This window comes from Glycine soja, chromosome 13 (assembly GCF_004193775.1).
Source record: "Glycine soja cultivar W05 chromosome 13, ASM419377v2, whole genome shotgun sequence".
Taxonomy (NCBI): domain Eukaryota; kingdom Viridiplantae; phylum Streptophyta; class Magnoliopsida; order Fabales; family Fabaceae; genus Glycine; species Glycine soja.
In genome coordinates, this window is record NC_041014.1 from 19,594,373 (window position 1) to 19,619,230 (window position 24,858).

Here is a 24,858-nt window from a genome sequence, read left to right on the forward strand (position 1 = left end):
AAATGACTCATATTTATTTTCATTCAATATTGAAATATTTTAATTTTTAAATAAATATTTAAAAATAAAAATTTGAATTTAATTAAAATTGAATTACTTTATCCAAACAAGGAAATTAAAAGACAAGCAATTGGATTGTCACATCCAAACAAAATATTTATAAAATGAATCAAAACAATTAAAATGTTGTGTATTTGAATTTCCTAAAAATTTCTAAATCCCTCATTCAAACACATGATAAAGTATATTTTTATTTTGTGACAGTTCATAATTTTCATCAAATGTTAATTGTAACCACTTTGAGGATTGGAAGTGAAGTATTTTTAAATTAGAGGATCAACATAAGATAAAAAAATTTGGAAGGCTAAACCAAATTTAAAAAATTTTAAGAGATGAAAAATATTTTTTCTTTTTTTTTCCCGCAAGTATTTGCAGAGAAATTTATCAAGGTTGTCCTAAATCCTTTTTCATGATTCCATGTGGAAGATGATACAATATTTATGTACAGAGTGGTTCATTTGTTCTCTAGATCAACAAATCATATAAACTTTGCTTCAGCCTTCATGGTACTAGCTAGGCACCATTAATAACTAGCATGCATATACATTAACATGTTAAACAAAACAGAGATCTCCGTAGATTTGAACACCTATTTGTGCAAACCACATTACAGTTGAGGTTCAAAGAAAGAGATATCAGTTTGAGAGTTGAGTGGGAAAGGAAGGATCACATGAACGAGCAGTCCATAAAGAACTAAGGGTGCGAAGACGATGAAAGTATTCTCCCATAGCCAGCAAGCCTTTAGCAGCTTGAGCAGTTGTCAGGATCCGAGACATGTGAATCAGAGTTTGTTGCCTAAGGTGATCTGCCTGTGAAGATGGAAATAAATTAAAGTTATTGGTTTTATGTAATTTTGGTATATCCATTAACTTTAACATCTAATTTTTTTTTTTAAAAAATGTTAATGTGACACTCTATTACACATTCATGTTATCACATCTACATTATTGGGTGTCAAGTAGTCAGGTGAACTAAAATTGCACAATTAAAATAGTGGGATCATATTTGTAAAAAATAAATGAAGGTTTCAAATTCGAGAAATGACAAAAAATAAAAATATCAAAAGTGTAACTAACCCTATTTGAATGATTTGGTATCTCTAGTGAGGTTATTAATAGAGATATCCACCATCTGATTCTCTAGCACTCAAGGTTTTAAATTGTAGTTGTGGTTTATTGCAATTCTAGACATTGCAAAAAATGTGACTACAAATGCGGTTGCGATTAGTCAAAAACTTTGAGGTAGAGACAAAAATTGTGATAGCCGACCCTTTTTTAAAACCATACTTGCAATTTTCAAAAGGCTTTCTTTGTGGACTTTAGACTACATAGAATGTCTCAAGTTTCCCATGATATGACTTAGTAACAACAAACTCCAAACAGGTCCAACTTTTGATGTTACATTACCTGGTTTACAAAACGTTCTAGTGCTTCACCTTTTTCCATGGCAGCAGCTATCTCAAACCCGTAGTGTCCTACAGCCAATGGATCTGATGGTATGTTGTGGACCAGACTCTGCTGGAGTTTGTCCAATCCTAGTGAAAGAGCATCTTCAGCTTGCTGAGATGAAAGCCGGAGGTTGTTAATGCTCACAATTTGTTGATCAGTCAAAGGCTCAAGCTGTGGTGCAATGATCTGAAAGAAGAGGTCAAGTAATTTTTACATGGTTATTGAGGTTTTCACATAGTGGGATAAGGCTTTTATTATTGATTTATTGAGTTTTCCATAGTACGTTTTGACATGATGCAAATTTGTATTATGAAAATTGAGGAATAGTAACATCCAAAAGAAAAGATATTTATTTAGTACCAGAGTCCAAAACACCAGATAGAAAGATATTATGTTCTCTAGCCACTAGATTGCATCATATCAAAAGTATCCAATAACTCTAGATATGCATAGAACCTGACATTCTTTTTTGGCTTCCAAAGCACTCTAGTATGACTGAAATCTACAAGTCCAAACTGAGACTTCAGTTTAATCCTCACAATTCCATTTGGTACATATACCACACTATTATGAGTATATACTTATTTTTCTATTATTTTGAAATCATCATGAGTTTGAATCTAGAAACAATCTCTTTGCATATGTAAGAATAAGACTGCGTACAATGACCCTCTTCCATACCTTCTAGACAATTGGGTACTTTAGTTTTTTTATTTCAAAATTTTAAGGAAACCACTACTGAAGAATTATCAAGAATTTAATAAATAACAAATTCAATATGATTGCAACATGAGAAAATAAAAAAAGATTGTTGAGGTCGTGCCTTTGTGATGCTTTCAAAGTTATTTTAATGTGAGTTTCATTCAATAAAAATAAAAGCTCTTGTAGTTCCCAAATAGACTCTCACGTTGTCTCCTTTGCTACTTTTCTGTTCTAAGTTTTCTTAATCCTAAAACTAAAACTAACAAAGATAATATATATATGGAACTCCTATTTTGCACAATCAATGAACAGAACATAAAATAAAAATTGTTGTTAGAATCAGATAGTGGTATGTAGATGTACATTTAGAAGTTGTGATGGACGGGATCCTCCAATCCAAAGAAAAAGGCGTTCCACTGATGCTTTCCATGCACCAGAGATTAAATAGAAGACATCAGCCTTTGCAGCTTCTGCTTTCATTCTGAAAAGATTTGAGTAGTGGCTCAAGCAACTCTCAACAAGTAGATGAAGCTGCATTTCAGATGCTTGAGTTTGTAATGTATTTCTCAGTTCTTGATTCTGTCTATCTTGCTCTTCAATCCATTGTGCATATTCAAGTTCAAACAAAGTTATCCCTGAAAGCAGGAGTTCCATATTAAATAATGCTACAGGCTATAAGCTTATTTCTTCATGCACTAATGAAAAGTACTTATGTAATCACAAGTTAAATGTTAAATGACATTTGACAATTCTATAAGAAAAAAGGTCTGTTAAGTGTTAACATTAGAATATTCATATCATGGAAGCAACTTGCAGTTCAACATGAAATACTTGATTTTCTCATACTTGGATCATTGAGAAAAACGGTTGATAGAACACAACAGAATATTAATTGCAATATGCTAATTTTGGATACCGGAAATGTCTACCAAGCAGTTTAAGAAATAAGGTTGCTAACAATATGTTACACAGAATATTAATTGCAATATGCTAATTTTAACAAACAGATTATGTCATTTAGAGAAGAGGAAACCTTGTGTGTCATGAGAGGTTGAGACTTTTGGAAAACAACAAAGAATTTATGAAGGGTAATGATCCAAAAGAGGATACCAAATCAAGGAACACATCCAAAGGGCAATACATTCTCACTTTACCTTAACCTTTGTGCACATGACACCAATTTGACTTCTGGGAAAAGGATATTGACTACTTATTTTGCAAAAGATGTGAAATTCAAGGCTAAGCATAATCCAGTAAGAGGGCAGGGACATGATCGAGGCAATGGATAAGAATAACACAAATATGGGGCAAGATCAGCTCACACCCTTTTAAAAGAATCTTCAGAGATCTCTCAACATGTGATTCAGAAAAGAAAAAAAAAGAAAAAGAGAAATAGATAAAAATGTTCATTGACTACTTGATGTCATTCTGTTGAAGTATTTGATAAAAAATTTAATTGACTTGAAGCAAATCAGTATTTGATACAGGAAGCAAAATGAACTGTAGAGGCATACTAGGAATAATCACATGAATTCCTAATAAAAAGGATCACTGCATGAAGCAACATAGGTATGACTTCAAAATCTAATAGAGCCATAAACATAAACCATAAATCAAACTGCAACCGCATCTTAAAACACAAGAAGAAAGTAGTTCACAAATAAGTGAAATAACTAAGAAAATAAGAAAATTGAGGAAGCTTAAAACTGAAATTTTGAATCACTAACCTGGGTTAATTGTTCCGGATGATCCCATATAGCTGACATCTAGTGCACTACGTATGTACATACCCTGCAAGTAGACATTTTAGTATGCGCTTAAACACAATACAATAAAATAAAATGCATAAATGAAGATGATGATTTTCAGTTAGGATCACCTGCTGCTTTCTTGCTTTCTCAATCTCCAACTCCAATTGCATGAGCTTCACACGGCTTGTTTCTAATTGTTGAACATAAGCCTATGAATTACATAAGTAAGAATCAGATTATAAACACTGGCTAACTTCCTATAAATTTATTTTTTACAACCTTCTTCCGCAGCCGACATTTCCGAGCAGCCTCGCGATTTTGAGCTTGACGTCTTAGTGCCTACAAATAAATATTCATCAACTACATTGTTAAAGACTCAAATAAAAAACATTCATGTTTGATATCAGATCTCCAAAGCATTAATTTCAGTTTTTTTATTAAGGTATAAATATGTGAAGGAAATCTCATGTTTCTTTCCAAGTTATTTACAATGATCAAAGTGAAGCATGTGAAAGATGATGAGGAAATACATAAAAGAAATATGTAGTGATGAAATTTGATTACCTTAGTATCAGCTTTTTCATTAGTCTCTTGATCATCTCCAGAAGGTTCCCTTGATTCGTGAGGAGTACATTCAGACTGGACAAATAAAATTCAAAAGACTTTCGTAAACAAGTTTTCCCACAAAACAATGCTAACTCACTAACAAAAGAGAAATTCCTTCATTCTTACCTTGTTCTGCATGCTAGGCTTAATCATTAACATTTGGGGAGCAATTGAGTTCAAGCTTCCATCAATTTTAAAGCTGTCCCCCCACATGTTCACTTGATGGAATGGGTCATATATACCCATCCTTTTCGTGAGGACTAGTTGAGTTGATGAAGAGTTCATATACTATAAATCATGCAAAAAGAAAATTCACATCTCAAATTGGAGATTCAATGCAATGTAGACAAGGTAAAATGGGAAAATTTAGACTTGGTTCTCTATAAAACTGGCAATTGATTTGAAAACTGGAATATGGGTTTGCTGGAAATTGAATGAAACCTCAACATCAGAAACAGCAAGATTGAACTTTTCACATGGTTTATGTTCTGTTATCTCTAGGATTGTCCAAAGGAAATAACTGTTTTCTAAACAATACTATTAAAAAACAAAATAACATATGTTTGATGCCACTTATAAGCAAAATTTAACATGATAAACGAACTTCAATCAAAAGGAAGAAGCTGATTTAGTATCACTCCATTAACTTAGAAGCTTGATTACTCCTCACGCAACCCTATCTGAAAAATCAATTGCATAAAAGAAAAGAGATGACTTATATTGAATAATATTATCAGTAGTTCTATCCTATAATTGTAACACGGAATAAGGCCAATATAAACGACAATTTTCAAGTTAGGTAAGTTGAAATGAGAACTGAACCTGGCCAATACAAACACAGCTAAGAACAGAAAGCCAAAATTATAGGTAGCTAGCTAGCTTGACAGAATCTGTAACAATCAATATTACTATTAGTCCAAGACAGATCCAAATGAATGAATCCCCAAGAAATTTTATACAAACACACTACCATTGTTTTCCTGTAAGCCAACAAACTATGATAAGCAAAGCACTAACTGAAGAAAACATAAGAAAATTTAATTCTAAAATAAATAAAGCATCATTTTCTAAGTATAATAACACAACTTAGTTTTATTTTCTTTCTAATGCGTCAACTTGCTAATGTAAAGTCGTTATGTTTCCACTCTGAGAGAAACACTAGGGTCTAGGAAAACTCAGCAGTGCATTAAAATTCAAAAGGGGAAAAACAGAGAAGAAACTACCGAGTTCACAGCTTTTCTTATTCAGTTGATAGTGGTCTTTGAGACTTTGACTAACATGAGTTGTGAAGATATTACTTCTACTTTCAATCTTTATACCATAAAATAATTGATTTTCTGAACCATACAGCATTAAGGTCCTACTCAGAATCGAATTAAATTAATAGTATGTTTGGATGAGAAGAAAAATATTAGAAAAGAAAAAAAATATAGATAACAATATATTATTATTTTTAATTTCATTGAAGAGAAAATCAAAAGAAAAATTGCTTTTAGAATTTTTTTTCTTCATTTTTTTATCCATTCAATTTTTAAGTTTTCTATTCCTCAATTTTCCGTTCTCTATACCAATCATAGGGTAAAGTAACTCACTTTATAAAATAACTCATTTTAAGTCAAGGACGAATATGTCCTTACAATATGATCACTTCAAAATATTAATTTTCTCACTATATAGAACCCGAACTCACAAACGTGTGAGATTGGATCTCATCCTCCATTCCACGTATTATAGTTTCGCACACTTTATTTTTAATATTAAAGGAATAATAGTAAATTACCATTTATATAAACAACATTAATATATTGAGAATATACCATTTATCATTAATATATAGTAATTAAATTAAATCCCCCACCACTGACAAAGGTACTCACTAGGAAATAAATCACCAAAAATAGAAATTGAGTTCTTCCCACATATACAAGTAAAGAGAATCCAAACAATGAATCATATATGATCAAATAATATTGAGGGCCTTATCATGTTAGGTTATGAAAGTAAAGTAGCTTAATTGATTTGTTTAACTAAAGTGATACCAATGCACCTTACACCTCAACTTTGATCATAAAATCAAAGTAGAAATTAATTGTCTTGTTGATCATACCCATTCAAAAATAATGATCAACCGGTAGATTCGCCCTAAGTTGTCCCTTTCCACCTCACATGGAAAAGGTATATATATTGTGCTTCACAAACGACATACGAATGAAAATGCTTTTTGTAAAGAAGATAAGAGATTTACTTAAAGTAAACAGGTTGCTCCTTTATTTCATTCTTTTTCTACCTCTTTTTCATCACAAAAAAAGGCGTTACAGTGAACTCAACTTAACCAATAATTTACCCTTAGCCTTCAATCGTGACATCAAGCTAGCTCGTATCTCATCTGGAAATATTTCATGTGAATTTAAATATCTGTACCAGACAACCCTTTAATCTGCTGCCACCAAGTCCTGCATAGACAAAGTTTTGAAGGTTGTGATCCTGAATCTTAATGGTAGCTATCAATCAATGTAGTCTTTATTTTATTTTATTTTATTTTATTTTTGCACCTAGCTACAAATAAAGTCGTTTCTGTACAGTAAAATGATATTATATTCTATAGGAATATGATACTCAGAAATGATATTTTTGAAAATATATTATATCCATGTTGGATTTGTATAATGTGAAAACTTATTTCCAATCATGTGTGACTATAAGAAAAGGGATAGTCCGAATTGAATTTTTTTTCTTTCACTAGTATTTTTAATAACTACCCACTGCCGAATCTTATTCAATCATTCTCACGGGAATAAATTATATATCATCCTTGCTTAATGAGAATGACTTATTGAGAATAATATATGCTTAAAACATGTATCTGAGAATAATTGTTAGATGGATATAGTTTTGCAAAACTTGAAACAAACAAAAAAAAAATGTTATATATTCATCTCAATATTTTTTAGAATGTAAATTTAATCATGAAACAACCTGGTAATATATGTAAGCTAGAGCCACTGAAATTTGACTATACGTGAGAAATTTAAATAAGTATATGATGTCTATAAATAAAAACCTGATTAGTGATTACTATTCTTGCACCAAAAATATATTTGATCTTTAAAGCAATATATATGATCAATAACCTTTTCATCCACTCATGAATTTTAATTCCTTACCCTCACCCATATATATACTTTCTTCGAAATATTAATTAAAACATATACTTTTAAGAGATCGCTTAATATATAAATTATACTCCATGCTTCCAACGATGCAATTAGATTTAAAATTTTAGTAGGAGTATATTATAACCTTTTTGTTCCAAATAAACCTTTTATAAATGATGTCCCAATCGGCCAGTCCTCCTCCTTACGTTTCTTATATATTTTAAACCGACATAGACGTACCTTATATTATTAAACAAGTTTTCCTTGAAATTTTGTAGGAAAAAAAGTTGGTACGTAATTGATTCATGCTTCATATATATTAAGGTGTCTATATTTGATCAAGTCTTGTTTCTGTAAACTTCCTAGGCAAACCCTAAATGGTATTTATGTAATTAATATTGTATTATGAACCAGCTAGGACATGGAATGTCGGATTACGTCAAATTTGCTTTAAAGATATGGAAAAGAAAAAGTTAAAAGTAAATTAAGACATAACTACTTTGCCTAGTGGTGCCGCATGATACCCGGTCATTTGCTAATTAATGCTATTGCTAAGCTTTTTTTGCATACCCTACCTACAAGAATTTCTCCACTATAAGAAGGTGATCTGGCTTCTTAGTTGTGGCATGTGGGTTACAGTAACTTTATTAGAACTAAATAATTCTGTGTTGGAGATAAAAACAAGATTTATATTACTCATACTTTTTTTTACATTATTTTTTATAATTTGCATTTTTTTTCTCTCTATTTCATTATTTATCTCATATTATATATATATATATATATTATCTCTTCCCTTTTTTATTTTCTTTTTTATATTGTAAAAAAATTTGTATGTATTTAAAATACATTTTATACTTTATTCATTTACAGAAAAAATTTAAATGCTCTGTTTGGATTAGAAATAAAATTAATAATTAAAAATAAGAAGAATATAATTTCTCTTAATTTTTTTGAATAAAGTAAAAATAAAGAAATAAATTATATAAAATATTTTTTATTGGTTGAAAAGTTAAATTTAACTGAAATAAATTTAAACCTATTACTATATTATTTTATTAGCATGTAATTGTTTATTATTTTTATATTATAATATTTTTTTAATAAATTAAAACAATAAAAAACAAATTTACATTTTTTCTCTCCTAATTTGATGCCTCGTTAGGAAAGAAATTATAATATACGTTAGATCTACAACATCATTTTTTTTTTTTTGAGAATTACAACATCATTATCTTTACTTCCTAATATTCCTTTAAAACATACAAAAGAAGAATGCATGGAGCAACCCTTGTCGAGAACACAAGCAGAATCCAAAAGGCTTCTAAGCTTGGTGATGAGAGCGATCTTTGCGATTTGAGCTATTAGTGGAGATCTCCATGCGGCGCATTGGTGGCGACGACGCATGAGGATGTCGACGAAAAAGAGCGGCGTGGGCATGAGGATTGTCGATGGGAAAGGTGTGAACGACGAAGAAAAGATCAAACCATCGCGAGCTGACGAAAGAGGTGACAATTTTATCTTCGAACACATCTTTTGGGTGAGATATTTGCCTAATGTTTTACAAAATTCTAATGGAAGGCATAAATGTCATTTTGTTTTAATCTCGCAGTACTATGGCTGTATATGTCTTACTTCCTCAGGTCTCCACCCTAGAAAATCGCCTATATTTTAGAACTTGTCTTGAATAATGACTATAGAATCCATAATCTTTTATTTTAACTATACATAAGTACATATGAATTTAGAATTAATACAAAGGTCTTTTTGTATAGATTCATAATAGATAGATAATGTTTGTCTCGATCACGATGTGAAATGGATATAGGAAAAAAAAAGAAGATAAAAATCACTGTGAAATATCAATTGCTAAAAAAAAATCACATTGTTTCCTAAAAAAATATTATTAATATTATAATAATACCTCCGAACCATAAAAAGTTGTTACTTGCCAATTGATTTCACTGTAAAACATTAATTCAATTTAATTAGTTTCTTTCATAATTTTCCCCTTCTCCCACAATCACACTCATCATTTGTACTACACAAAGTTACTATTTTTCCTATATGTTCACATTTGATCATAATTATAAAGATTGAACCAATAATGGACTCAATCCTGAACTATTGGATCAATAATTGAATCAGTTGAATTGATCACTAATTGAATTGTGTGACTCAATCTCTATTAAAAAAAATAAAAAATTTCATACCTTGCCGTAAATAAATATATATTACAATAAACTTGTAGTATTTAAATATATAAACTGCATCTATTTATGAAATAATTACAGATGACTTAGCTGTAGTAGATCTTCTAAGGGAGCTCAAGGAGACATGTTCAAATCAGGAAGGATCAGTTTTTGTAATTTTTTTCTTAAGGCAAGCATTTTCCTCAGCACATGTTGTACAACCACCTTGAGCAGCGTGGAAGCAGCTTGTTATTATTCCATAAAGTTGGCAAATTAAAAAATTGTTTGATTTGCCCGAATTAGATTGTAGCGGTTTCAGCGACTTTGACCAGGTCGAAAGCATGCTCGATTTGAAAACAGACTTGACCCATAGATCGGTATGTCCGAGCCGGCTTTTAAACCTATGCGTGCGACATTGGGGAGAAAAGGATCTAAATGACGACTTAGAGGATAAGAATAACAATGAAGAGGAATAGGTTCTGATTACTAATTGTTGCTTGTTGAAATACTTGGTGATGTGTGAAGGCCTTCACGATACTTTGATGGATGACATATATCTAGGAGGTGTGGTCGACGACCTTGACGCATATGCATGTACATGTTGACGCCGGAGAAGTGGTGGTAGTAAGGAGGATGATGGGCTCCAAGGCCTTAGAAGCGGAGGATCTCAAAATTAATGATATTTTTAATTATAAAAATTTGAATTATGCCCACTTGATCATAATCCTTTAATAACTTCAAATTATGAAAAAACAGGTTGTTAGTGATAGTAATTTTAGATCTATTTCCTATTTGGTTGTTGTGAGAATCATATATGTTTTAAGGAATGATTAAATCACCACGACTTAGTAGTCTCTATCCTTTTTCAAAAGTAAAGTTGGTGATTTTCTTTAACATTTTCTTAAAAAAAATATATATTTTTAGTTAAAATTATTCAAGCAAATTTTTCTAGTAAACTGCACAATTTTAATTTTCCCATTACATCCAGGAAATATGTAGGTCTATGGAAACATCTTTGTAGAGTTGAAAAATATTTTCATAATTATTTTTCTAAAAATTATTCTGATAAATAAAAATTAGTAAAGAAATTAATTAATAAAATATTTAAAAAGTATATTCAATAGAGTTATTTTGTTAAACGAGTATTTCTAAACAATATTAAATTTTTTTTATTGAATTCAAACATAGAAGTCTTTGTAATACATAATTTTGAAAACAGGGGAATTGAGGCTCTACTAGGGTTTTCTAAGTAAGTCCTAGGGTTTTACATGGCGGCTCTGATCTATCCTTGGGGATTTCTTGAGCCTTCTTCTCCGTCATGTTCATGTCCCTCATCACCGGTTCCACCCCCTCGTTGTTCTTTCACTCGGGCTCTCAACAATGCTTTGGAGAGAAAATTCTTAATATATTAATAACAAATTATATTTTTAGATTTCCGATAAAAAAAAATTATGTTGTGATATAAAGTTATTTTTAATGATTGATCATTTCTAAAAAATATATAGAAATATACTTTAAAAATAAAGATAAAATGAAAATATATAAAATTTAATATATGAAATCAAGATCAGGCATGTGACTCAATACCAATTAAAACTCCTAAAAGCGATCTCATATAAGAATAACTCCTAAAAAAAGCTATTTTTGAAGAATAATTCCTTAAAGTGCAATTTCAAGATACGGATTAAAATTTATAATATAGGAATATGTATTTTAAAAGGCCTTAGATGATATATTTTTAAAAGAAACTAAAAGATTAATACAGTAGTATAAGATTTTATTGTCGTGAGAGAATAATGTCTATTTATTTAGCAGAATAACACGTGTGTATATTCACGGATCAACAACAACAATTATGTAGCAACATCACTGAGAATAATCTCCGACGACCCCCAATGAGTTAGAGAACAACGTGTTTAGGGCGAACCCAAGATTTCAAGACTCTGGGTCAATTTTAAATATAATATTTTACTTAGTAAATATATAATTCTTAAATTTTATGTAAATATTTATAATTATATTTTAAAAAATAAAAAATTACAGGATAAAAAATTATTGACACAGAAGATAAACTAAGGGGGCATTTTTTCCCCACATATTTAATTATATTCTCGAGAATAATATTCTTGGGAATACTATTAGTATGAATGTTATTCCCAACAAAGATGTTTAGTAAATACTTCTAATTCCTAGGAATGTTTTAAATTTTATTTTAATTTAAAAACAAAAATATTAAATAAATATATGACTAAATTATAACGTTGGTCTTCTTAATTTCTTAAATCCATGATTTTAGTCATCTTAAATTTTAATTGTAATATTTGGTTCTCTAATTTTATAAATTGGTCATTTTGATCATCTTAATAGATTATTAACAAATAATTCTAAATAGTTGAGTTATTAAGTTAATTATAAATTAAATAAAATCACTAATTATTTAAAAATTTAATAAAAATTATTATTAATAATAATTATTCACAACACCGTGTTATCCTCTTTTCTGTAAACACCTCTTCCACTTTCATTTTTTTTGTACGCACACAAATCCATTGACAACAACAGCGTATTAGGGTTAATAATCTTTTATTAAAGTTTTTAATGATTAATATTTTTTTATTTAATTTATAATTAATTTAATATCTTTAATAATGATAATTATTAGTTAATAATTTATCAGGGGGACCAAAATCGTTAATTTATAAAACTAAGAGGATCAAGTGTTACAATTAAAAATTAAGAGGATCAAAATCATAAATTTAAAAAATTAGGAAGACCAAAATTATAATTTAACTTAAATATATAAATGAGCTAGAACGAGAGGGAAGTGAGAAATAATTTTAAACATTCTCCAGCAATATAATGTAAGATTCCCACATCTTTACATGGGAATAAGAAGATTAAGAAATATGTTTAATATGAAATTTTGGGAATAAATTATGCCTAAAAATATTTTTTGATTACCTTCTAATAAACACACACATATATATATATATATATATATATATATATATATATATATATATATATATATATATATATATATATATATATATATATATATTCTCATATCCATATTTTGGTAATCTAACGAGATTTCGTAAAACAAATATCCCTTAAACATATTTTTTTAAAAGACCTAAAATTAGAAATGTCAATTATGAGTTTCACACATGTGGAAGGATAATATTTATTTTATTTAGCGGGTCTACCACATCCACTGATCCGTTAGTAGGATTAGTCTTGAACCCGGTCTAGAACAATAAAAAAATAGTATTTTAGCACATATGCTATTATAGGATAAATATTTATTTTTATATAACTAAAATTTACAATAAAAAATTAGTTTTGATATATTAATTATATTGTAATTGAAATTTCTAATAAATACATATCTTAATCATATAAATTATATTTTTTATTTATGATAAATAATTTATATTATGATACATGGTTATTTTCAACTAGTGACAATTTCTTCTAAAGCAATATTGAAATTCAATTTTGAAATGAAGATGAAAATGAAAGATTGAAAGAAATAATTAAAAAAATCAATTATATGGATAAAGAAAAAGAAGAGTGATTTTGAGATATTTTTTGGTGGAAAAAATGGGAGAGACCCTAACAAAGACTAAAAATTGCAAAGAAACACGGTTGGTAGTCGAGAAAGAAATGTATATTTAGAATTAATAAAAAAATTAAAATTAAATTAAATGCTAAATATATGAGATTAGGATAAGGCATGTGGCTCAATCGATCAAAATGAAAATAACTCCTAACAACATTATCATAATATCAACTATGAAAAATTCTTAAAACGTTTTCAATTGAGAATCTTTTTCAAAAACACTCTTATTCAAGACGAATGATTTAGATTTATAATATACGAATAAAAATTGTTTGCCTTTACCGTTTCTATTTAAGAGAAACCATTACATGCTCCAAGATAATGTAATCTCTATTAATTCCCGCGTAACATGATGTTAATTTTTTTAAAATTAAAAAATATTTTTATATCTCACATAGTGGTTAGCCAAAATCTACATAATCTCATTCCATGTTGGTTGAATCTACGTGTAGGTGGCACTATTTCGGATAATAGGAATACTGATCTGGCTGAAAGATACTATCAATGTAGACTTGAACCAAGTAGAAAGATTTAATTTGGGTTGGAAATTATGAAACAACTATACATATGCCAGCCCACATGTGGAACTAACCCTGCAGTGCCATCACAAGCCCACACGATCTTAAATAACCGTCATCAAGTGTCATATCTCATTCTCCATGGATTCAAGTCTACAGAAAAGGGACCTTAAAAAATAAGTCAACGGAAAAGGATAGCTAGTGACAAAAATGGAACCTATAACTAGTGCTGAGCAAAAGGAGGTTATTATCGGGGTATTATTTCTTAGTTGTTGGGTCTTAAGATTTATATTTAACCTTTAAATCCACCAATTTTGCATGCAAATCAGAGTGGTAGTTGAGATGAGATCACTATCTGAGATTTGTTTCACTTTTCTTTCTATATCTTTTGTGGCGGCTCGAATTTCGCTCCTCAAAAACTAATTATTCAGCTCTTATCTCCAACCCTAGTTGCTGATCAAATCAAAAACTATAAATATATATCATGCACTTACGTAACCCTCATCGTTAGCAAATTAGTAAAAACCCTATTTCAATTATACGTTATTCCCTAGCACGTACAGATAATTATTTTGTACTAAAAACATTAATTGTGTTTCCTTAACTTGATATTCTTGAAGTTCTTCTTGTTTTGTGTTGAGAAAAAATTGTTTAATTTGATTTTTTTGGCACGGAAGAATGGCTAGGAGGAGTGTGGATATGGTTTCTCCTAGTAGAGCACAGGGTCCGCACACTACTACAAAAACATTAATTTACGACGCACCTTCTACATCGGTGTTGAGAATCCGTCGTTGTTGCTTTATCGGTGACATTTTTGTAATTACCATGTTCTTCAACAACGACGGTGGTAGAAAATACTGTTTTTGAAGGCTGCTTTCCCCTTTTTCCACCATGATTTTTGAAGGCACCGTCTTAATCGTTGATCGTGATTAATTTAGTCACGTGAAACCAGCTGGCTAGCTATCTTGCTCAGTCACGACTGCTTTCCCCTTGCTCAGTCACTACTTGGTCAGTGTCTCCATTGTAGCTAGCTATCTTCTATGCCGCGTGGCTCCCTCATCGAGCATCTTCGACCGTTGTTCACTTATCGTGGTCATTTTTGCAGCTAGGTCAGTGTCTCATTTCCCCTATTTCATTCTTACATTACAAAACCTTAAAGTATTTAAATCTATAGGAAGCAAGTGGATGGGGAGAGTCAACGATTGTTGCAACAGCAAAGCAGCATGTTGAGTCCACTATTCATTAGCTTAGAAACATTTTCAATCAGCTAGCAACACTTGTTCCCCAACAACGAGAGATTGCCATCAGGTTTATATATATATATATATATATATATATATATATATATATATATATATATATATATATACACACACACACACACACACACACACATTGTTATTGTTCATTGTTTCTGTATTCCAATATGATATTCAAGGTATGTTACAATGTGATTAAAGATTCTCTATGCAACATGCATAAAGATGAAGATTCTTGTCTCTCACTCACTTTCTTCGATTCTTGCCAAAAAAATTGTACTTGTAACTTTTTCTTTTTTTTTTTAAAAAAAATGTCTATGTGCAGTTTAGGAGATATATGTCTGTGTTCTTTTTTTAGTAGTGACCGCATGAAATTTGTATAAATTAAATGAAGTTTCTGGCATGGCCCCCACCACCCTAAATAATCCAGTGTCAACAAGATCATATTACACTTTCTTTTTCATGGATCCAGAAGGTGGGACTCGTGTTATCTACAATAACTTGTTACGTTGATTCTTAACAAAGTTGTCTAAGATAGCACCCCATATGCCATGTCTCTCATTTGGTCTCATGACTCCTATCTGATGTCCCTCATTTAAAAATAATTTAAGTACCCAATTAATGGTTTCAAGCATATCCTTTCACCTATATATATTCATGGCTGAAAGCATTAAGGACCAACACAAATCATTCACATCATAAAGAGTTCAAAATTTAAAATTCTCAAGACTTCTCTTAAATCATTCACATCATAAAGAGTTCAAAATTTAAAATTCTCAACAACACAAGGATCGAGCTTCTCTATACTTTATGTTGATTAATTATTTTCAATCTCCACTCCTCTCTGTATGAGCCAAGTTGAATTTTGTTAAAAGATTAGAATTTCTTCTGATAAATTTCAAATTAGTAATAGAACACACATGAATTCTAAGAAGGTACGTAAATATAGCAGAAGTATTTTCCATTGGACCAAGGACAAATAAAGTTATTTGGGAGAAACAAAATGTATTCTAATAATTATTATACATATCAAATTAAAAATTTGAGCTGCAAGGACCTAAACACACGATGCACCTTCCCTGCCAAAGCAGGTGCAAAATAAAATTGGACTTAATGTGAAGGTTTATTTTCTTCTTTGAATAGACATGGCCTACTCCTGTGACAAAAGTTTCCTGTTTTACGATTGGAAAATAGTATCGCTCGTAATCACTAACCCTATATGGGAAGAAGTGAAGGAACCAATGTATTTTCCAAAACTTCTGTCTATTAGATAAACTGAAACTATGGCCATACCATGCAAGAAGCATACGTCGAAACTGAGTGGATCGGAGTTCTTAATTTATGTCCACCAATATTTGCGATCTCTTTCTATTTTTGTTGTGAATTTTGGGGCAATACCATGGTAGTAATAACTCCATGGCAATACCATTGTAAGTTAAATTTGGTAATGATACTATGTGTTATATGTTAAACCATATCGAGATTTGACAAAGGCAAAAAGTAATTAAACAATGCCCTGTGTTGCATTAATTCTCATTCAAGAAACAGGTTTCAACTTCTATCTGTGTCTCCATTAACACGATTTACAGGTTATTCAAGTGAGAGGTGACTGTTAGGAACTCATCCTCCCTGCACGGTATTGTGAGACCACCCATTGGATGGTCGTACCCGAATTCTTCCTCCAATTGATTCAACAAATCTTGAAAAGGAAGGTTGCTTCAAGTATCATATGGGGATAACAAACCGCCTCATTTTGTCTCCAACATAGACTGCAAGGTAGCCCTTTGGTTAGGCATTTGCCCAGGGGACAGAGCTTGCTTGTTGCAGCTGAGGTTGTTATTTTCTTTTTTTGCATTGTTATTCCTGTTTTCTCCTTGTTTTTTTCTTTTTCCGGGCTTCAGTAATACTTATCTGCTTTAAAGGAGTTGATCTCCTAGATGTTGTATAATGACCCGCCTTGTCGCTACGATCACCACTCTAATAACTCAAGAAATTAAATTCTTTTTCTTTCTTTTATGAAAACTCCATTAGTTTTGCTTATGAAAATCATATATATATATATATATATATATATATATATATATATATATATATGTCCCCAAACACGCATCAATGTTTAACCGAATACGTGAATATTAATATAGTAGTTCAGTACACATCATACACATAATGAAGATTAAACCAGTTCGTAGATATAATTAAATATGTGATTTACATCCTTAATCCAGCAAAAGAAATCATGAACCACTATGGAGGAGTTGATTAACAAAACACAACTCTCTCCCCAAAATAATCCCAACGTCATCACGTCGGCTTGGCGACTCCTCAACAGAATCTCATCCCTGCACCCTACTGCTGTCATTCTACTCCCACGAACAAGGTTCACGATCATCACAAATATCAACCACACGATACAAAATTGCAAGGGTGAGTTCATTATAAAAAGAACCAATGTAAGATCCAAATAATCACAATTAGCAAGAAAACATAAGCAAACATCATGAACTTACACAACATTCATTATTCAACACTCACATCCAATAATTGTTCATTGTCTACATTCAACAATTACTCATCATCCATATTCAATAATTACTCATCATCCATCCATGGATCCAATCAAGATTGCATAGAATGATGCATGCACCTGACCTCAACTCTCAGATGCAATGCGGTACATACCATATCCAATACCAAGGAAATAGCCCCAAGCGTGTCTACATGACACCTCACTTAGGAAACCATGTAGTATTTGTCGAGGCCACCCAACGAAGCTATGCCAGCAACAATCCTGGAAGGCAATTCGAGCATGCTCACACAAAATGGAGGGAGAGATCAAATATCTCAACCTTCTATTTTACGAGGTTTCTAGAAGATGCAACTAAGAAGGACCTCTGGGTCCAATTCAAAAAGTGGGGGGGGGGGGGGGCATACGGGAGGTCTTCATCTCTAAGCAAAGAAACAAAGGGGGGAGGAGATATGACTTCGTGAGGTTCAATGGGGTGTCTGATGTGCAGATTGGAAAGGCAGCTCGACAACCTTATAATAGGTGGTTTGAAGCTGTATGTCAACGTACCAAAGTACGAAAGAGGAAAAAGGAGACATGCAGAAAGAAGATCAGAGCCCAAAACCTAGAGTGATGGTGGCAAGCAAGGAAAGATAGCACCTCGCCAGAAGCAACTGCAACACAAGGCACCCTCAATGTTATACGCGAAGGCCCTTCTCACAAATACAACGACCTCAGGGCAGAGGTGAAATCCAGAGAATGCGAGCTCCAGTTATGACGGGTCACAGTCATCGGTACACCTCGACATTTTGACGAGGACCAAACAGTGGTACTCCGATGCGTGGGTGGGTCGCCTGAAGAACTTGGCCACCTTTGATATAGCTAAAGACAACATATCATGGGAGTTAGGAGCAGATGTTGTGCCAAAATACCTAGGGGACGACATGTTTTACTCCTTGGTCGCTCTGATACCAGGGCGGAGGAGCTGGCCAAGGAAGAAACCCAACACGGGTCGATGTCGATTCACACGTTGGAGAAATGGAATCCCAAGATGAAAACTGGTCACAAACTAGTCTGGGTGCTTTGTTGGGGCATTCCGTTAGTAGCATGGGATATGGCGCAAATTCGAAAGATTGTTGTAGCGATAGGGGATATTGTGGAGGTGGATGACGATGTAGAGGAGCTTCGAAGGCTAGATAGGGCGAGGGTGTTAATCAGAACCCCATGGAGACCCACACTCCAACACACAGTAAACCTCCATATCATTGGCGAGCTATACAAAGTCCACATCATGGAAGAAACAGGGCTCGACAACGGGAAATGCAGCTACCAAGCTCGAAGTAATCTCAGATTATCAGATGAGATTGATTCTGATGTCAGTGACACCGAAAGCCCGCTTTCAAAGGCCATAGGAGCGCTGGATTCCGACTATGCGCCGAGACGTAATGACGGTAACTCCACCGACGGGGGAACGACCAAAGGAAACAAAGGAAACTTACTATTACCCAATGGTACAACCATTGATGACGAACCAGGGGATAATAACCCTGGTGGGTGGGCATTCCGCACAGACAACAATGCATGTGTGTCAGCTCTGGAAGCCGTAAATGGGATGGCAGCAGTGGCACAACCCACATTAGGATTGCGCCATGTTGCACAAATAAGGAAATATTGAGAGATCAAAGGGAGCCACGCAACGGGAGCCGGGGAGAGCAGGTCATGGTAGGAACGACTCACGAAACAACCATCGTTGACCTCGTGCAGAGCCAAGAGATACAAGACGACATCGGACCTGGTGGGTCACAGCTGGCAAAGTCCAACGAAACACGTGTCCTGTACACAGCTGATAGCGGGCATATAATTAAAAATAAAAAGAAAACACGCACATATGATAATAAGAACCACAACGAAGCATGTGACCTTTGTGCTATTGTTAGTGGACCCCTGATAGTGGGCCTTACTAGTCCCACCACTGCTACACCAGTAACCCAGCAAAGTCTAAGCCCAATTTTTAACAAAAACGTAACCCCGGGACCTCTGAAGGTGTACACAAGAAGAAAGGGGCGCAAAAAGTAGAAAGCCCCCATCAATGCAAATGAATACCTAATGGATGGAAATATAGAGGAAAATAGTCTGAAGCAGGCCAAAGTGGATTTTGAGAAAAACTCCATGCCTAGCAAGGGAGCTGAACTACCCACGAATGAAGTATCGATGTCTAGTGCATATCAATTTCAAAAAGCGAAAGAAGCACCAATCATTAATGTTGCTAGCTCAGACCACCTACAGGAGGCAGAGTATCATTGGAACATGGCAAAACAAATAGGGGTGACATGCGGTACAGACCAAGAAAGCATCATTGACAAGATTTGGGCCATGGAGAACAGAGACAGGAAAGAGGTAGAGAAGTTAGGCAATAGGAGTGGTGTCCCTTGAACATCTTATCATATAATGTAAGAGGGCTAGGGAAGGGGGGGGGGTCAAATGGACCGCAATCAGGAGACTGTTGAGGAAGCACATCATAGATCTGTTATGTCTTCAGGAGATGAAGAGAGAGCAAATTGACAACACAATGTGCCAAGCTATATGGGGAGATACTGATGTGAGCTGGGAAATGCAGCTTGCTTTAAATACAACAGGTGGATTACTGTGTCTTTGGAGTGAGAAAAGTTTCAAAGTGGAAAGAAAGGTCAGTGGCAGGGGGTTTATTTTGCTGGAAAGGGTATGGACTAGAGAGGTCCAGAAGGTTTATATAGCTAACATATATGCGACTTGTGATACTCAAAATAAAAGAGCCCTCTGGGAGTCTCTTAGGAAGCTAAAAAATTTGAATCCAAATGGCCTATGGTGCTTGTTGGGAGATTTCAATAGTGTCAAAAATCCATTAGAAAGGGTGGGCGTATCCAGAGGAGGGGGTGGAGGATAGGCTCATCACTGAATTCAATGACTGGATAGTGGATCTCAAAGTTGTAGAGCCACCATGTGTGGGGAGAAAATACACGTGGTTCAGACCAAATGGGACAACTAAAAGTAAATTGGCTAGAACATTTGTCTCCACTGAATGGTTCACTAAATGGCCAACAAGTACTGTGGAAGCAATTCCTTCCAAGATTATTTTGATGATGCCAAAGAATCGAGAGTCAAGCAAGTTCCAGAGAATCAAGAGTCAAGCAAGTTTCAAGAATCAAGATCAAGATTCAAGAATAATCAAGATCAAGATTAAAGATTCAAGATTCAAGTAAAGAATCAAGACTCAAGAGAAGACTCAATCAAGATAAGTATTAAAAGAGTTTTTCAAAAACAATTGAATAGCACAATTTTGTTGAAAAGAATTTTTCAAAAGAAAAATTTTACGAAAGAGTTTTACTCTCTGGTAATCGATTACCAGAAGGCAGTAATCGATTACCAGTAACCAACATTGTTTTCAAACTGATTTACAGAGCTATAATCGATTACCATAATCATGTAATCAATTACCAATGTTTTAAAACATTAGATTTAAAATTTCAAGAGTCACAACTTGTGATAAAACTTTTTCAAATCATTTCAAACTTGTGTAATCGATTACACAATACTTGTAATCGATTACTAGTGTTTCTAAATGTTGGTTTTCAAATTTAAACATGAAGAGTCACATCTGTTGATGTGTAATCGATTATACTATGATGGTAATCGATTACCAGTGACGGATTTCGAAAAAATAAATTACCAAAAGTCACAATTCTTAAAGTGATTTGTTTCTGAAGAGTTTTTCAAAAGTCACAACATTTAAAGTGACTAGTTTTCAAAAGAGTCACAACTTTTAAAAAGTGACTAATTTTAAAGAAATTGCCAAGAGTCACAAACTTTAACTTGAGTCATGAAATGATTATAAATATGTGACCATGGCACGAATTTAAAAAGACTGATTTCCTTTTATGCATAACAGATTTCCTCCATCTTTCTAAAAGTTTTTGTTCAATATTTTCTCTTTCAAGAAAAGTTCATTGACCAAAAACTTGTGCTATTATTTTTCTTCATTCTTTCTCTCTTGTCAAAAGATTCAAATGACTAATCACCTGAGAATTCTTTTGTTTCTTCCCTTCTCCCTATTGACAAAATATTTCAAAGGACTAACCGCCTGAGATATCTTTTTCCTCTTCCCTTTAAACAAAAGATTTCAAAGGACTATCCGTCTAAGATATCTTTTGTTTCCCCTTACAATGATTCAAGGGACTAACCGCCTAAGAATTCTTTGTCTTAACACATTGGAGGGTACACCCTTTGTGGTACAAGTAGAGGGTACATCTACTTGGATTGTTATACTGAGAACAAGAGAGGGTACATCTCTTGTGGATCAGTTCAAGTGGAGGGTACATCCACTTGGTTGTTCAACGAGAACAAGGGAGGGTACATCCTTTGTGGATCTTTGCTTGTAAAGGATTTTACAAGGTTATTGGAAATCTCAAGAACCGGTGGTTGCTTGAGGAATGGATGTAGGCACGAGTTGTTGCCGAAACAGTATAAATCTTGTGGTTGTCTTCTTCTTCCCTACACTCTTTAATTTTCGCTGTGTACTTTTTATTTCCGCTTTACTTTTGTCTAAGTTATTGTTTTTTGTTCTTTACTTTCTCATAACTTACTAGTAAAACCTAATTGAATCTAGTAACATTAAAAAGGATAATTTTTTAATTAGTCAAGACACGTTCATAATTAACTCAACCCCCCTTTCTTAATTATTCCGAGGCCACTTGATTCAACAAGTGGTATTAGAGCAGGTATCGTGAGAAGTTTCACAATTTCAAGATTCATGGCCTCCTTAAATTCTTTGTTTCCCGAGGGAAACTCCATCCATAGGCCACCTATCTTTAATGGTGAGGGTTACCACAATTGGAAAACCCGAATGCAAATCTTTATTGAAGCCATATATTTAAACATTTGGGAAGCAATAGAAATAGGACCTTATGTACCCACCATAGTAGATGCAAACACAAACACAACAATAGAAAAACCTAGAGATAAATGGACTGAAGAGGATAGAAGAAGAATCCAATATAATCTTAAAGCCAAAAACATTATTACTTCTGCCCTAGGAATAGATGAATATTTTAGAGTGTCTAACTGTTCAAATGCAAAGGAAATGTGAGATACTCTCCAACTTACACATGAAGGTACCACTGATGTGAAAAGATCTAGAGTCAACACCCTTACACATGAATATGAATTATTTAGGATGAACACTAATGAGAACATCCAAAGCATGCAGAAAAGATTCACACACATAGTCAATCACCTTGCCTCCTTAGGAAAAAACTTTCCTAATGAAGATTTAATTAATAAAGTTTTGAGATGCTTAAGTAGGGAATGGCAGCCCAAGATAACTACCATTTCTGAAAGTAAGGATCTTTCTTGTATGTCTCTTGCCACTCTTTTTGGCAAACTGTAGGAACATGAAATGGAACTTCAACGTCTCAACCAAAATGAAGAGACCGACAAAAGGAAAAGAAGCATAGCACTCAAAACACTTGGCTACTCCTATGAGCACTGGTTGCTACCTTGACAAAGATGAGTCTGGTCAACCCGTTGATGAAAAAAAATATAGAGGTATGATTGGATCTCTACTTTACTTATCTGCAAGTAGGCCAGATATTATGTTTAGTGTGTGCATGTGTGCAAGATTTCAATCAAATTCAAAGTTTTCACATCTAACTGCAGTAAAAAGAATCATAAGAAATCTCTTAGGAATAGTTAACTTAGGATTATGGTTCCCTAAAAATTCTTTATGTAATTTAATAGGATACTCAAATTCAGATTTTGCTGGATCTAAAACAGATAGGAAGAGCACTAGTGGAACATGTCAGTTCATAGGATCTGCTCTTGTCTCTTGGCACATCAAGAAGCAAAATAGTGTAGCATTATCCACAGCCGAAGCAGAATACATCTCTGCTGGTAGTTGTTGTGCACAGATCCTGTGGATGAAACAACAAGTATCTGATTATGGGATTGTATTAGACCATATTCCCATAAAATGTGACAACACAAGCGCCATAAATATATCTAAGAACCCAATCCTCCACTCTAGAACCAAGCACATAGAAATTAGGCATCATTTTCTTAGAGATCATGTCCTAAAAGGTGATTGTGTTCTAGAATTTGTTGATACCAAAAACCAACTCGCAGACATCTTTGCAAAACCACTACCCAAAGATTCTTTCTACACCATTATAAGAGAATTAGAAATTCTAGATGTTAGTGACTTAGACAAATGATTTGTTTTATGTTATGATGTCTTATGACTTATTTGATACATATGCTTTTATTATGATTTGTGGATAATTTATTATCTTGTTTGATTTTTTATAAGTTTCTCCTTTTTCTTGTATGAATACATTTCTTGTATGTTTATCCATTTGTGTATGATTTTATGTTACAACGTAATTTGGCTTTTTGTGTTGCCAAAGGGGGAAAGCAAATGAGTATTTTAGAAATCAAGATATTATATTTTCAAAGCTTTAGAATTAAGCATAAATTCAAAAAGAAAGGAGGAGAAAGAGATGAGTGAACGATAGAACAAAACTTGTATGTATTCTCTTGATTTCAGGATTGTCATCATCAAAAAGGGGGAGATTATGGAAGCAATGCCTTCCAAGATTATTTTGATGATGCCAAAGAATCAAGAGTCAAGCAAGTTCCAAAGAATCAAGAGTCAAGCAAGTTTCAAGAATCAAGATCAAGATTCAAGATTCAAGAATAATCAAGATCAAGATTCAAGATTCAAGAATCAAGATTCAAGATTCAAGTAAAGAATCAAGACTCAAGATTCAAGAATCAAGAGACGACTCAATCAAGATAAGTATTAAAAGAGTTTTTCAAAAACTAGTGAATATCACAATTTTGTTCAAAAGAATTTTTCAAAAGAAAATTTTTACCAAAGAGTTTTACTCTCTGGTAATCGATTACCAGAATGCAGTAATCGATTACCAGTAGCCAACATTGTTTTCAAACTGATTTACAAAGCTGTAATCGATTACCATAATCATGTAATCGATTAACAATGTTT

General features: G+C 32.8%; 1 protein-coding gene and 1 long non-coding RNA gene across 11 annotated transcripts; one reads left to right on the forward strand and one right to left on the reverse strand.

Annotated features, from left to right (window-relative positions):
* Positions 1-450: 450 nt before the first annotated feature.
* Positions 451-5,904, reverse strand: LOC114380731 (transcription factor TGA7-like). 10 transcript variants are annotated; one of them, XM_028339755.1, is made up of 10 exons: positions 5,791-5,904; positions 5,390-5,457; positions 4,694-4,855; positions 4,526-4,600; positions 4,241-4,300; positions 4,090-4,170; positions 3,938-4,001; positions 2,574-2,845; positions 1,467-1,694; positions 696-869 (listed from the first exon to the last, which is right to left on the reverse strand). In XM_028339755.1, exons 3-10 carry the CDS (start codon positions 4,850-4,852, stop codon positions 696-698), a joined length of 1,113 nt encoding a protein of 370 aa, XP_028195556.1. In that variant the 5' UTR covers positions 4,853-4,855; positions 5,390-5,457; positions 5,791-5,904. The 10 variants fall into 10 exon arrangements, with proteins under 10 accessions (XP_028195549.1, XP_028195556.1, XP_028195553.1 ...); XM_028339752.1 differs by having other exon boundaries at positions 4,694-5,247; XM_028339757.1 differs by having other exon boundaries at positions 5,538-5,838.
* A 2,981-nt stretch (positions 5,905-8,885) lies between these two features.
* LOC114381965 lies at positions 8,886-10,705 on the forward strand. The gene is made up of 2 exons (XR_003660122.1): positions 8,886-9,230; positions 10,017-10,705. It is a non-coding gene; the product is annotated as an uncharacterized LOC114381965 (long non-coding RNA).
* Positions 10,706-24,858: the final 14,153 nt, after the last annotated feature.